Raw genomic sequence first — 13,788 nt, forward strand, 5'->3', positions numbered from 1 at the left:
GCTCCAACCTCCTCTAACATTTAATCAGGAAGCGAAAGCTAAATGGTTTTATCTGATTGGGTGGATGTCACTGCTAACAAGCCAAGTGATCACAGTATACTGCATTTAGTTAATGCTAAATGTATCTGCAGTATATAACTGGCCTAGTATTGCTAATATAGGTCATTTAAGAAAAAACCCAAAGTCTTATCTTCTACACCAGGTAATACAGATCTTAACATTAGCACACAAAAGTAACACACTGAAATTGAGGAACATGCATTTTTGCTCCCTTAGTTTTGTTATGTAGGATGCATTTCTTTAAACATATTCACAGTACTTGGCTCATTTAGAGCTCATTTGTTGGTCATTTGGTGTAAACATTTATTACACAGATCAACCAACCAAAACCACTCAGAAACCAGCATTTTCTGTAACATACTTAATTTTGGTTCCTTAAAATGCACACCAGAGATATTATGAGTTTAAGAATAGTTCACACAAAAATGTAAATTTAATATTTACTGTATTCACACTCCAATCCTGCATGACTTTGACTTTGAATATTTGAAAGAACATGCTGGAAACTCTTAGAACATTAGCCAAAATAAAAAAAATAAAAGGATGTTTACTTTTTGTGTTTCTTCCACAGACAAAAAGTCATACATGTTTAGAACATGAAATGAGTAAATATAAAATATTTCACTTTTAGGGGAACTATCCCATTCATTCTGAAGGAACTATGGTACAATGAAACCAAAATAAACCAGATATACTGGTAAGCAGTGAAATCATCAGTTTTCCATAACAGTAGAAAGGTAACACTTTATAATAAAGTTCCATAGTTAACTGCATTACCCAACTAACAATAAAAAAAAATACTTCTAATACATTCATTAACTCTTTCCCCACCAAACACAGAATTTTCTGGGTTTCCATGTTCTCACTGTTATACACTGGGGGTGCTATTATGCATCTCCTGATTAAGTCCAGAATCTCCCGATCAAATATACAGGTGAGAAAGAAGCAGAAACCAGTGATCTTATATGCAAGTATATGCATGTGAAAAAATAATGCTATCATCAACAACATTACAGCATGAAATATCGATCCAGGAAGTGGTAGCTTTGAAGCTTTAGGAGTGCTGATGGAAGCCATCTACTGCATCTATGCTTCGATCATCAAACTGAATATGATCCAGATGTAGTACTTGGTAAAAAAATATATTTTATTAGCTTTTTGCAAATGTTGCTTTTTTATGACACTTACATTCAAGTGTTAATAAAAAAAAATGCTTGAGGCTAGAATGTTTAAAAGTAGAGGCTCTGTTCTTTATTTTTATGTATTACATGTACAGATATTAACACAACAAAATATTCTGGGGATCATGAAATTTAAGTGAAAATGATCAAAAATGTTGGTGGTGGCTGGCAACTTTTCTTCAAAAATGCTGGTGGGGAAAGAGTTAATCATAGTTCATGTTAATTTCCACATTTACTAATATATTATTAAAATAAAAAGTTGTATCTGTTCAAACTGAGCTAAAATGAGCTAACAATTAACTGTATTTTAATTTGCTAATGTTAAAAATATTAATAAATACTGCAACAAATGACCTGCTTATTGCTAGTTAATACGTTAACTAATGTTAACCAATGGGACCTTATTGTAAAGTTTTACCAGTAAATCTAAAACTGCTGATTTTACTGCAGAGCATCACTTAAAGGTTAAAAAAAAGAGTGAAAAGGTAAGTGAACACTTGCATAAATTACATTCTTTGCATCATTTCATATCTATGTTCATATCTGCACACTGCCAAATGTTTGAGTAAATCTTCAGTTATTTTAGACTTCTTTCACTATATAATTTGGCAATGGCAGTTTCCTTTAATTGTTTTGCAGAGTAATATGTGTTTATTTGGGAAATGAAGGTTATTGCAGTGTTTGAATGGGGAACTGCATTGGCACACCTCTCAGTTGTGTAAGAGGGGAAATATTTCCCTGAACTCTACACCTCACCATCTGTTTGTTGGCTAGTCGTCTACTGTGATATTGCGGAACAGGTAGGCCATGGACTCCCCGTTGTGAATGCGTCGGATAGCCTCGGCCAGGATCATACTGACATCCACTGTCTTGATCTTAGGACACTGCAGCTTTTGCACCTCATGAGGGACAGTGTTGGTCACCACCACCTGAAAGACCATAAAGATATCTCAAACATTTGGTCATGCTACATCATTTTATACACTAATTCACATCAATATTTACATGCAAATGCATGCCATTTAAACAGCTGATGGACTTCTAGCTCATTCTCAGGAAATAATAGCACTTGTCTATTAAAAAAATATATTTTTTTATTTCATTTAGTTACAGCTGAACTTTTTTGAAGAATGCCATGCCCAACGTATCAGGGCAGTATTTGCCATACACACTGAGGGAACCCCATATGTATCCCAATGGTCAATAATATCTTTGAATGGCTGTTTTGCAGTGTTTCCGCTTTCCTAAATACACAGTTATGGTTGGTTAGAGCCTTGCAAAATCTAACTGTTACTTAAGTCACATTATTTCAACTGTAACATTATTTTCACATTATTCTAGAATTTTCATGCTTCAAATGTGAATAGTATATATATATATATATATATATATATATATATATATATATATATATATATATATATATATATATATATATATATATATATATATATACACACACACACACACAAACATACATTTTAAATTTTATATATATATATATATATAATTTTTTTTTTTTTTTTTTTTTTTTTTTTTTTTTTGCATGAAGCATGAAGCATGTAGACAGTAAAAGCATGTAAAATTTGCATTTCAATAAAAGTTTTCTTCTTTTTTTGGAGAATTAGAATGAGCCATTCACTTCTCATTGGACGCGCATTCTAAACGAGCTGAAAGACTCACTTCGTCTATGGCGGACTCTTCGATGAGGCGCGGGGCGTCTGCAGACAAGAGGCCGTGGGTGGCCATGACGTAGATCTTATAAGCTCCTCTCTCTTTCAGAATCTCGGCTGTTGCCACAAAGTCCTCCACATCATCAATGATGTCATCCTACAGGACAGAAACAACATGCACTGCTCATACCGTCAATCAAAAATTACGGTCACACTGATAGCCAATCCAAAAATAGCCATTTCTTACGACAATGATGGCGATGCGGCCTCCAACATCTCCGACAACAGTGATGGGCGGTTTCTCCTTGGCCATCATTACTAAAAAGACAAACATCAACTAAATTTTTCCAAATCATTTCAGGATATTGTTTGTAGAACAAGAAGCCGATCAATCACATTCCATTCATAAGAGTAGATTGGGTAAGATGGGTTCAAGTTTATGCAATGGCCTAGAAGTTTAGGCAATGGCTTAACCAACCCAAGTATCATTTAATCATTTGAAAAGTCCTGCATGGACCCAATTACACATAACACTAGCTTATTTGTTGGAGAACGCTTCCCATTTTACCCCACCTACAAATCAATCCAAATAGGAATGAAAAACTCATGCCATGCAGAAATCAAAATGATCATCTCTTGGTCCCCAATATACCCAATCATAGAGGTGAACATCTAGAGGTTTACACTACGAGTCAGTGCAGGAAACTACACATCAATCAATCTGTCCTCGAGTCAACATGACAGACTCCAGGACATCGCTGTAATTCAGGAGTGGTCAAGAAGGGCTAATGTCATTCATCCAGGGGAAGGGCACAGGAACACAGCCAAAACACACACTCCGATCCAAGTAATCACAAGAGAGAGGAAGACTGGTGGGTCGATTTAAGAATACAAGGGGGTTAAAGGAGTTACGCATGCCTTCAGCACATGCCTTTCATTAAGAGTGGGAACCACAATGCTTTTCTATATTTATACCTTCAGTATTACAGGTTAATGAGGCTCACAGACCTTCTCTCCTAATCATATTCGATAGACCACCGCTTTAAGGAGCCGTTGTTCTATAAAACAGCATCTTTGAAAGGCATCGTTCACAGCAGACAGGTTCTTGACTTAAAAAGAGCTGCATGGAGGGAATAGCAACCATGTGTACCAAACAGTGTTTATCTTAGAGCTGGGTAATTTTTTAGTTTTTATTACATTTATGTGAATGCAATGTTTCGCCGATTGAGGAATCATGGCTTCAAACAAAAATATTCGCAAAAATATTAGTTACAATTAGACACGCTGACGACACACCAATGATAACAAGTTAAGAGAAAATAATAATAATCTGACCGCATTGTTTTTACTAAACATTTACTGTTAATAATAGCCTACTACAAGTGTTATACTTTTAGTCGTTTGCAATTTGAATCGCCTTGACTTTTTGAGTTGGATTTTAAAACTGAACTGAATTTTTTAAAGAAATATGAAGGATATTTCTCATTTTATATTATGTTTAAGACCAGTGCATATAATATTTGCATATTTCATAAATCTTTTCTGCAAAGATATCTAAGTAAATTTGTTTCACATTTACGCCATGTTGTCCACTTCATGTGTGCTGCACTTGGAATCGAGCTTTCTTTAACCAGATCAGTTTTAATAATGAAGACAGTGTTACTTGAACCATGTTGTAGTTACATTAATAAATTGTAAAAGTAGTTGTAGTTTATAGTAAAAAATAAATTAAAATACATTTAAATAGTTATCTTGTATTGGTCTGATGGACAAAATGAGATTAGATTTTTTTGCCCTATCACCCAGCCGTAATCTTTCTCCGAATATATACTACATTTTGGTAAGCAATATTTAAATAACAAATATTTAATTACATTATTGCAAATGTTTTACAAGTGAAAAGATTTTACAAGTGAAATTGTCATCAGCCAATCAGCATGATAACAATGACGTAATTCTCCTGCAGTGATTAGTCACATGGCAGAGATTATCTTAAATGCAGCAACTACTGATACAGAGAGTGATCTTCTGTCTAATAATGCTGGATACTGCAGCAAACAAAATCAATTATGTTTCAGCCAAAATAACTTTAAAAGGCAGAAATCACTGACCAAAAGTTTGACATTTTATGAACACTTTTCTGAAGATACGTTAACCCTCAGTGTAGTGCACACAACGTGGATAAACTACAAGTAAACGTCAGCAGAAATTATCCAAGAATTATGGTAGAGTTGCAATATTTAACATTTTGTTTGGCTAAAAATATCAAGTTTCTGAGGAACTTCACTACAACTGGCTTAATTTTAATCTGAGACTACTACACCCTATAAATAAATAATTTTAAATATTTTTAAATATATAAATAATTAAATTTAATTAAAAATATATATATATTTATTTTTAATAAATTTTTTTTTTTTTTTTTTTTTGAAATTGATTGTTTTATTAAAAAAAAAAATAATAATTAAATAAATAAATATATTATATTATTATAATATTAATATTTATTAATTTTAAAATTAATTTTGTTTTTAATAAAAAATAAATATTAGTAATAAGTATTTAATAAATAATAAATATTTATTATTTTGGTATATTTTTAATAGTAAATAAATTTATTTTTTTTTAATAACTATAATTATTATTATTGTTATTTTTATTATTATTTTTTTTGGTGCATCACTGCCTCAAAATGTGGTGCTCATAGCACTAGACAATGAATATATGAATGGCTGATGTCTGTGTAGTGCCTTTTCTACATATTGTAGACTATCAATAAAAAAAAATAATAATTAAAAGAAAATTTAAATAAACCGATGGAATGCAAGATGATGTCCTGTGTGAACGACCCCATCAAATGCTGATAGCCAACGATAGTATTTATGTATGGCAATAAATATTTTTAAGTTTTCTAAACACTTTTTTCTGTGTGCTTCTACAAGCTTATGTGAACAAAAAGTATAAGTTTTTTTTAGTTTTTTTTTTTTTTTAACCCTGTATCTAAACCTGTATGAACTTTCAGTAAAAATCTTTCTCTATTTATTTTTTTTAAGGTCATGTGTTTTCAAGACGATGCAGGGGCCTTGGTTCCAAGCGGCTAAAAGACTACCATTTAAAACCTCTAGTCTAGGGATTTTTCATAAGCAGGCATGGAGTGTTGATTGGCAAGATGAGCCTGGATCACAAATAAAGGCATTTCTCTCAGACAGACATTCAATGGTTCCATTTCTGAACGATGGTCATTACATGGAATTTGAATATAAGCACTTCATTTGAGGCTTCTTAGTTCTGTTCGACTGAAGCACTCTGAAGCTTAAATCCAATTTTTGTTACCATTATTAGGTAAAAATTATTAGGCTGGGCGGTATATCGTAGATATATTTATGCCATTATGTGTGCTTTTATCAGCTATTTTACAACAGTTTCCAGTCATCAAAATTTAGAGTCACTATGTTTTATTAAATAACGACAATTGCTCTTTCTAAAAGCATTAGAATTTTATTATTTATGTATTTGAACTGCTCATAACTGAGAAATATTTCAAGAATAAACGTCTCTAACTGGGTTTACTCGTGGTAACTAAAGTGCTTCAGAGTGCTGGGATCACAGACACTGAGAGACCTCGGCCACTGCACGCATGCAATAGGAACCATTTCAGTGTGTTCACTGCTGTGATCGGTAGCAAATAGAGTTAACCGTCATACTTGGGAGCTCTATGCCTGGGAACGGAGCTTGTTGTTTGCCTATTACCAATAAATAAACATCACGTTAAACAAAAATCCACACACAAATGACAGAACATACAGACATGAAACCAGGACTTCAACAATCCCTATCAGACCCTGACAAAAATATGATACAAGCTTTCAAATTAACTTTTCTCAGCTGCGTTGAATTTAATGCTTTGAAATTGAGCAAATTGAGGGTCTTTTCAGGATTGTCAAAGTCCATACGAAAACCATAAATGTACATCGAGCTACTTGGAGTGAACTCCTCTCAGGCAATGTGTGAGTAGACTAAGTCCAAGACCTGCTCTTACATTAAAATGCTAAATATCATATATGTGTTTATGATCTTAATTCCCTTCTATACTGAGGTGACTGTGTGCTCAAGGCAAAACATAAGTGAGAATCTTAAAAGAATCTAGAAGTATTAGCACATGGAATAGTGAAAATAATAACTGTGTCTCAAAACCTAGATGATTGATTCATCTATTTCACATCAAAACACACCAGAACTAAACTGTTCTTCATGGAATCTAATTCTTGTAACAGACATATAACATGCTTTGAGTAGTTCTTTAATTGTTGGTCTATATATACACATGCTTCAAACAGTTCTATTTTTAAAGAATTTTTGAAAAATCTCAAGACCATACAGAGTCGAGCACTGTTTATCTGAAATGAGAGTCACCAAGAAGTTGTCACGCTCTAAACATTTTTTTGACCACTAGATAGAGCCAAAATGCCACAAAATTAAAACTAAGACTTGATTTTGAGATGTCTTCTATCAGTGTGAAATTATGCAATTAATGTGCTTTCATGATTGATCATTCCGGTCACTTCTGAGTATTTGTTGTATTTTTTTAGTTGGATTGTTCAATAGGTTTGGAACAGAACAGAGGAGACTTAGTGCTGTCTTAGTGGCTCGTTTTAGTAGGTTTTGAGACAATGTCTTTGTAAACATCTAGAGACAGTGATAAATGAATGGGGAAAGGTTGGGGGGGGAAAAAAACCCGCTTGACCTATCTTGAACTCCTTAATCTCCAGAATCAGCTATTTTGCAAGCTGAATGCTGCAATCGAACCCTTAATTCACAGGCTCCTTGTATGAACTCAGCTAAAACTTACAAAAACAGTTGATTTTTCACCCAAAAATCAAAAGGAAAGGTAAACAATTTTGATAAACGACTTTTTTGCAATGTGGTATTATTTTCATGACAGTTAAGCACATTTCCATTCACTTGCCATTATACTTTAATATTTATGTATATGTATTACAGTGATGAGAATTAAATTCTTCCATTTTCCTGAAAAAATGTGTCCCATAAATATTAAACAATTCTTTGTGAAAAATAACATAACCTACTGTTATTTTCTTTTGATTTTTGGGGTGAAATACTACCACAAAATGTCTTTCTGATCTAATGTGTGTTTATAACCTAGTTTAACCTCTTAATAACATTAAGGCCTAGTCACTGGGTTGGAGCTGCTGGGATTCAGAGTGTGGTGACACTTACATGGCAACTCCAAGCCAGGGTGACCAAAGGTGTTGCGGACACATGGAGGAGAATGCCGGCCATCTGCCATGTCGGACTCCGAACACTGTGCTTCTCCGTGCATGACGGCCAGACCAAGACGCAGACGCTCTGCAAACGACTGAGCCCTGAAGAGCAGGGAGAAAACAGAGATGTTCCTTATGATCCTCTTGACTATACGTTTATATGAGTGGCTGGTTTTGGAGGTTTTTTTTATTTTTTTAGCATTCCATGTGTTAACTCTTTAAATCAGAAATTAAATAAATAAATAAATAAATAAATAAAGTCTGCCAATTCCATCTAGGCCCGGTTTTATCTATGAAAAATACAACACAGATCCAGGTGTCGTTACCTTTTTGCAGCAGATGGGGACTTGGCTACAATGATAGCGTTTCTATAATCAGGAATCTACATAAAATAGAAATGGAAAGAACAAAAAATTACTTTTTTTTTCTTTTCTTTCCGATATATATAAGTGAAGTTAAAGGCTGTAAATGCTGCCTACCTCCTCCTGAATGTACTGCACCAGGAATGGAGAAGCCCGCAGGTTGTCCACAGGGAATGTAAAGAAGCCCTGGATCTCTTTCTGGTGCAGATCCATGGTGATTATATGAGTCAGACCTAGTTTACAATGCAAATTATTAAATGCTGCTCAAATAACACTCTGGATCAAAAAGGTGTAACACATAACCATATCAGTAAACCGTTTACAGACATTGCACATCATTTATCTATTTTCTGAATGCTAAAATGCTAAGAATTAGTCAATGTAGACAAACATAAATTGTGTATGAATTTCTTTTCAATCAACTAAAATGGCATTTTTTTAATTTGAAGCAGGGAGTTAAGAAAAAACAGTCAACCATAAAAATAAAGACTGATTGTGGTGTCCACATTTATGACTGTTACTGTGAAAACAGAAGTAGGAACATGATAGCCATCATAAGCCCTTACCTGCTTTAGCTAACATGGAAGCGAGCAGTTTGCACACTATAGAGCCTCTCTTCCTCATCTTACACTGTTTACTGTACGGGAAGTACGGGATCACGCCGATGATGTTCTTGGCACAGGAGGTCTTCAGTGCATAGGCCATAATCAGCAGCTCCATAATAGCAGTGTTAACATCTCTGACAGACACAGACAAATGGACTTCAGCTAACCATTCTAAAGAGCTTCAAGAGAACTGCTGAGAACTGCAATCTGAGACATGCAATTTAGCAAAAAAAGGTAAGATGCCCTGTAAACTTCACTTTGTACCTTCTGTGTTCCACGAAAAAAAGAAAGGGAGGGCAAATGATGTCAGAATTGGCAAATAAAGAGCACATTAAAAATATATTTTAATGTATAATGATGCTCTATTCATGATTTTATACTGACAAGTATATGGTGAATACATGATGCATGGCCTAGCTCTAAACAGCTCTATATATAGATACACAGATGACAGCTCAAGCAAGATAAGAATTACAATCACACAGGAATAAAGCTATAGTGTTATGCAAAAATTCATAGGCACAAATAAGTTTAAACTGTCTGAGCTTACTAGAATTTAATAAGCATGCCGATTTCTTATTCTGAATCGGATTCAATACACTGGCACTCTTACCTGGGAATGGTTTGGATGATGAAGATTGTTTGGCCTCTCACAGACTCCTTAATCTCAACTCTCGTTTCTGTCAGATAAAAGCAACAACATCAAAATAACAATGGTAAATTATTTATAGTTGGTACTAACCTGTTTGGGTGAACCTCATGAAGAAAATGGAAACTTTTACCTCAAAATAAAAATAGAAACTATATTTTGAATAAAGAAATGACGCTTATTTTAAGACCATTAATCCATTATTATTAAGAATCTTCTTTTTCTTTTTCTACTTAATTCTTGTCATTTTATTATTATTAATCATTGTTAAGACCATTTAATAACATACCTCAATCGTCCTTACATTAACTGCATTAAAAACACATTCCCATTATTTGTAATATTTTCAGATTTACTAAAATGTATGTTCCTTGATCAGCTACTGTATATGTTTTTATTTATTTGTTTGTTTTGCTTTTCAAACTTAAAAATTAGGTCTCGTGCATACACACTTATTTGTGCATAAAACCTGTGTATTCATGCAAAAACTCATGTTTTCAAGAACAAAACATAGGCCTAATTCACCAATAACTTCACCAACTGTGTATTCATGTTAAAATATAATGTTTTCAAGCAAAAAAATTAATAATAATATTATTAATAATAATTTTAGGAACAACTGAACCCACATGCAAAAATAAATAAATACACAAATAAATAAAACAGTCTGACTGGCCATATAATCATGTCAAGATGACATTTTTTACAGTTATTTCATCATGGTAACACTTTAGTGTAGGGACTAGTTCTCAATATTAACTAGTTGCTTATTAGCATGCATATTACTAGCATACTAGTTATTAATTAGTATATATATAAAGCACATATTCTGCATGAACATATTCTACATCCCAAATCAATACTTAAACTTAACAACTACCTTACTATTAGCTAGTAACCAGTAATTAGGATTTTTTTAGGCTAAAGTCATAGTTAATAGTGAGAATTTGACCTAAAATTTGCAATACTCACTGTATTGTACAGTATGTACAATCATTTTCTATCCTTAACTGTTTTAATTCATTTTAAATCATTTTTAAATAATTTATTTTATATAAATGCCTTGTATTTATTGTTGTGACCATTTTTTTTATAATTATTTTACTTTCTTTTATGTAAAGCACTTTGAATTACCATCGTATACGAAATGTGCCATATAAATAAACTTGCCTTAAAATAAAGTGACCAAATATATTTCATCACATACAGTGTAAGTGTATGTAAAGCAGCATTACAGCTTGCGTTGTGAGGTCTCGCTGTATAAAATGCAGATGTGTGTACAGCTGGTTAATCAGAGGTCTGTAATCTGGGTCTATATTAAAGGTCTTTACTGTCTGAACAGGCTTTGAGGACGGCACACTTGGCATTACTTGAGAATCTTGCTGCAAACCTTTCAGATGACTCTTTAGAGAGCGTCACATGTTTGCTGAGAGTCACGAAAGTCTGTAAAGTAAAAGCTTTGTAGAAAGCCCTTATATGCAGACAGTCTGGGCACACGGCTGCTCATTCAGAACAGTCTAAATTCATTAACATTAGAACGAAGTTAACAAGGCATTCATATGTGTAAGGACATGCTGTGAATTAGGTGAATCAAGATGTTCTCCCGTGCATACAAATAACGCAATTATTAGTGAATGAGAGCCGTTAAGTTTTGTGCGATTTCTTAAACACTATTGTTATGAACTATACAGATGAAGTTTTGTTTTGAAAATGCAAGAATGAAGTGATTATTGTAATGAGATTTTTCACATCTATGAGTCCATGTCAAAAGCGTGAAGGTGCCAAGGGTCACTCTGTCAACAACAGAGTATGTGTGTAAATAAAGCAGGATTGATCACCTCTGTTTGACTCCTGATAAACAACAGATTTCCCCAGCTCAACTCCAAGACGCCTGCGCAAACACACACAAGCAGAAGATCAACACAGGTATGCCAAACGTCTCTCATCATGAAAGACACTTTGAAACAGACAACCTGATTGAACCGATTGTATTGTTTCAGTCACAGTTTGCAATGAATGCAGACTATTTCCAAGAGCAGTCAGTCACATGCATAGCTTATGTGATGAATAGCCCACTGTTCACCAGTTTTCCTGCTCTCTTCATGTGCAGAAAACATTGCATTTACTTTCCACAGTAAGTACACTTAAAACCAGATGTCCACATACTTACAGGCATACTTTATTTCAGTTATCAGTCCAAATCCTTATAGTATACACTACTGCAGCTGGCAGGAGGATTTTTTTTACAATTTGACATCAAAACAATGACATAATAAATAAATAAATAAATAAAAAAAGGCCAGGCTGTGGTATTTTCTGCTGATCTACAGGCCAAAATCTCAAAAACATCACTTCACATTCATATAACATCAAGATCAGAATCTAAAATCAAGAACCTTGTAAAATACAGAGCAGCTGGTCATAGCAGGATACGTTACTTACTCAGTAATCTTCTTGGAGAGTTCAGTGCACGCGGGAGTAGAGTTGGCAGAGAAAACACGATAACCACTTTTAGCCACGTTCATGATCAACTACCTAATATTCAACAACAAAACTAAAGACGTGTACAAGTCTAGCGCTAAACCAGTCGCGTGGCTTTATCGCTGTCTCATATAGGAATGTTTACAGCTAATGAAGAAGTCCAAAGGCTGCTCTGGAAGTTTACTGTGGTTTCTTCTTCTTCTTCTTCTGAAGCGTTTTTGGCGGTTGGCAAGCCAGCTAATAGGGGCTTTACCGCCCCCTGCTGGACTGGAACTGTGGAACAACAGTCTGACTGAGAAAGATAACAGGAGAAAGAAAAAAAGAAAAAGAAAAAAACTACTATTCTGTGATCCTTATATTCGTTCAAGTAGACCTATCTCTTTCAAATATGAAATTACCTGTACATATGTTTTCCTTAGTGCTCTTCCAAGTATATTTTCCAAAGTAAATTTAAGTTTATATTTTTCAAATACTTCTTTTAATATTATTCTCTTATTTTCATATGCATTACATTCTATTATTATATGTTTTACTGATTCAGGTTGGTTACAGTAAACCATTTGTGTGTTTACCTATTAAGTGCAGAGTTATTGTTGATGTTTTTTGTATTATTATGAGAGTAGTTTGTTGTTCCCTCCTACTTTTTACCCATTTCTCTTCCTACACCGACTTTGCTTTGAATAATGTAATAATGTCTTCCTGTATCATTAATATCCCAATATTACTGCCATAGATTTTGTGTATGTACCTTTATAGTCTTGGCTTCAGCTTTATTTAATTTAACCTCTAGATCTATTGTTTGGGATATTTTTCTTTTTTTTTTGTTGCTAAAAGATCTACTTCTTCGTTTCCTTTCACAACTACATGTTGAGGAACCCAGCACTGCATGAAAAGGTGTGTTTCTGGACTGTTCATGTCAGCGCAGAGTAGGCCTACCTTGGTCTGCGGGATTTGCATCGTGAGCTCCACCCCGCTGTGTAGGTATATAAGGAGCAGCGCAATAAAGTCGCATTTAAGTCTTTGCTGAGGAGCTGAGATATGTGACCCGGCCGTTCAGCGGAACAGCGATTGTGGCAAAGGGACGTAACATCTCTGTTCCCTCCTTCAGGGAATGAGGGTTACACACGTAACCTAGACGTTCCCTTTCAGTCGGTCACGTTCGACGTTACGTCAGAACAGACTGACGAATGGGGTCCTTTACAAAACGCCTCAATGGCTGTCTTCCAGTGACCTGTGTAAGTGATAGCACACTGTCGTGAGGCCAGCACGAGTGAGGGGCTATACCTAACACAGAATGCACTGTGTAGCGTATTCCCGCTGGAAGTATGCTAACAGGCTGCCTGCTCGTAGGAGGACTTACAAGGCACAGACCAACCACGTACCAGTGATACACATGAATCTCTGAGGTACCCAGCCTGCAGGGTGGAATGTTTCAGTGACAGAGACGGCAAGGGTAGCTTGCCAAGGGAAAGACATGCTACTGAGAGACTAACTG

At 34.5% G+C, this 13,788-nt stretch overlaps 1 protein-coding gene across 3 annotated transcripts; it reads right to left on the reverse strand.

Moving 5' to 3' along the window:
* Positions 1-1,378: 1,378 nt before the first annotated feature.
* Positions 1,379-12,515, reverse strand: LOC109054358 (phosphoribosyl pyrophosphate synthase-associated protein 1). Of its 3 annotated transcripts, XM_042720913.1 has the most exons (12): positions 12,255-12,515; positions 11,651-11,703; positions 9,777-9,843; positions 9,125-9,297; positions 8,676-8,791; positions 8,523-8,578; positions 8,153-8,298; positions 6,619-6,657; positions 3,162-3,232; positions 2,925-3,071; positions 1,998-2,170; positions 1,379-1,429 (listed from the first exon to the last, which is right to left on the reverse strand). In XM_042720913.1, the coding sequence occupies exons 1-11, from the start codon at positions 12,335-12,337 to the stop codon at positions 2,012-2,014; spliced, it is 1,110 nt and encodes a 369-aa protein (XP_042576847.1). In that variant the 5' UTR covers positions 12,338-12,515; the 3' UTR covers positions 1,379-1,429; positions 1,998-2,011. The 3 variants fall into 3 exon arrangements, with proteins under 3 accessions (XP_042576847.1, XP_042576846.1, XP_042576848.1); XM_042720912.1 differs by lacking the exon at positions 1,379-1,429 and having other exon boundaries at positions 1,436-2,170; positions 12,255-12,514; XM_042720914.1 differs by lacking the exons at positions 1,379-1,429; positions 6,619-6,657 and having other exon boundaries at positions 1,436-2,170; positions 12,255-12,513.
* Between the last annotated feature and the right edge of the window lie 1,273 nt (positions 12,516-13,788).

Source organism: Cyprinus carpio, chromosome B3, assembly GCF_018340385.1.
Source record: "Cyprinus carpio isolate SPL01 chromosome B3, ASM1834038v1, whole genome shotgun sequence".
In the NCBI taxonomy this organism is placed as follows: Eukaryota; Metazoa; Chordata; class Actinopteri; order Cypriniformes; family Cyprinidae; genus Cyprinus; species Cyprinus carpio.

Excerpts from the sequence above, each read along its gene's own strand:
- LOC109054358 (XM_042720913.1), bottom strand. The coding sequence starts at position 12,337 with ATGAACGTGGCTAAAAGTGGTTATCGTGTTTTCTCTGCCAACTCTACT. Across the intron at positions 6,658-8,152 it reads CCCTGGCTTGGAGTTGCCAT|GCAAACAACAAGCTCCGTTC; the intron begins GTAAGTGTCACC and ends TATTGGTAATAG. Across the intron at positions 2,171-2,924 it reads AAGAGTCCGCCATAGACGAA|GTGGTGGTGACCAACACTGT; the intron begins GTGAGTCTTTCA and ends ATGGTCTTTCAG.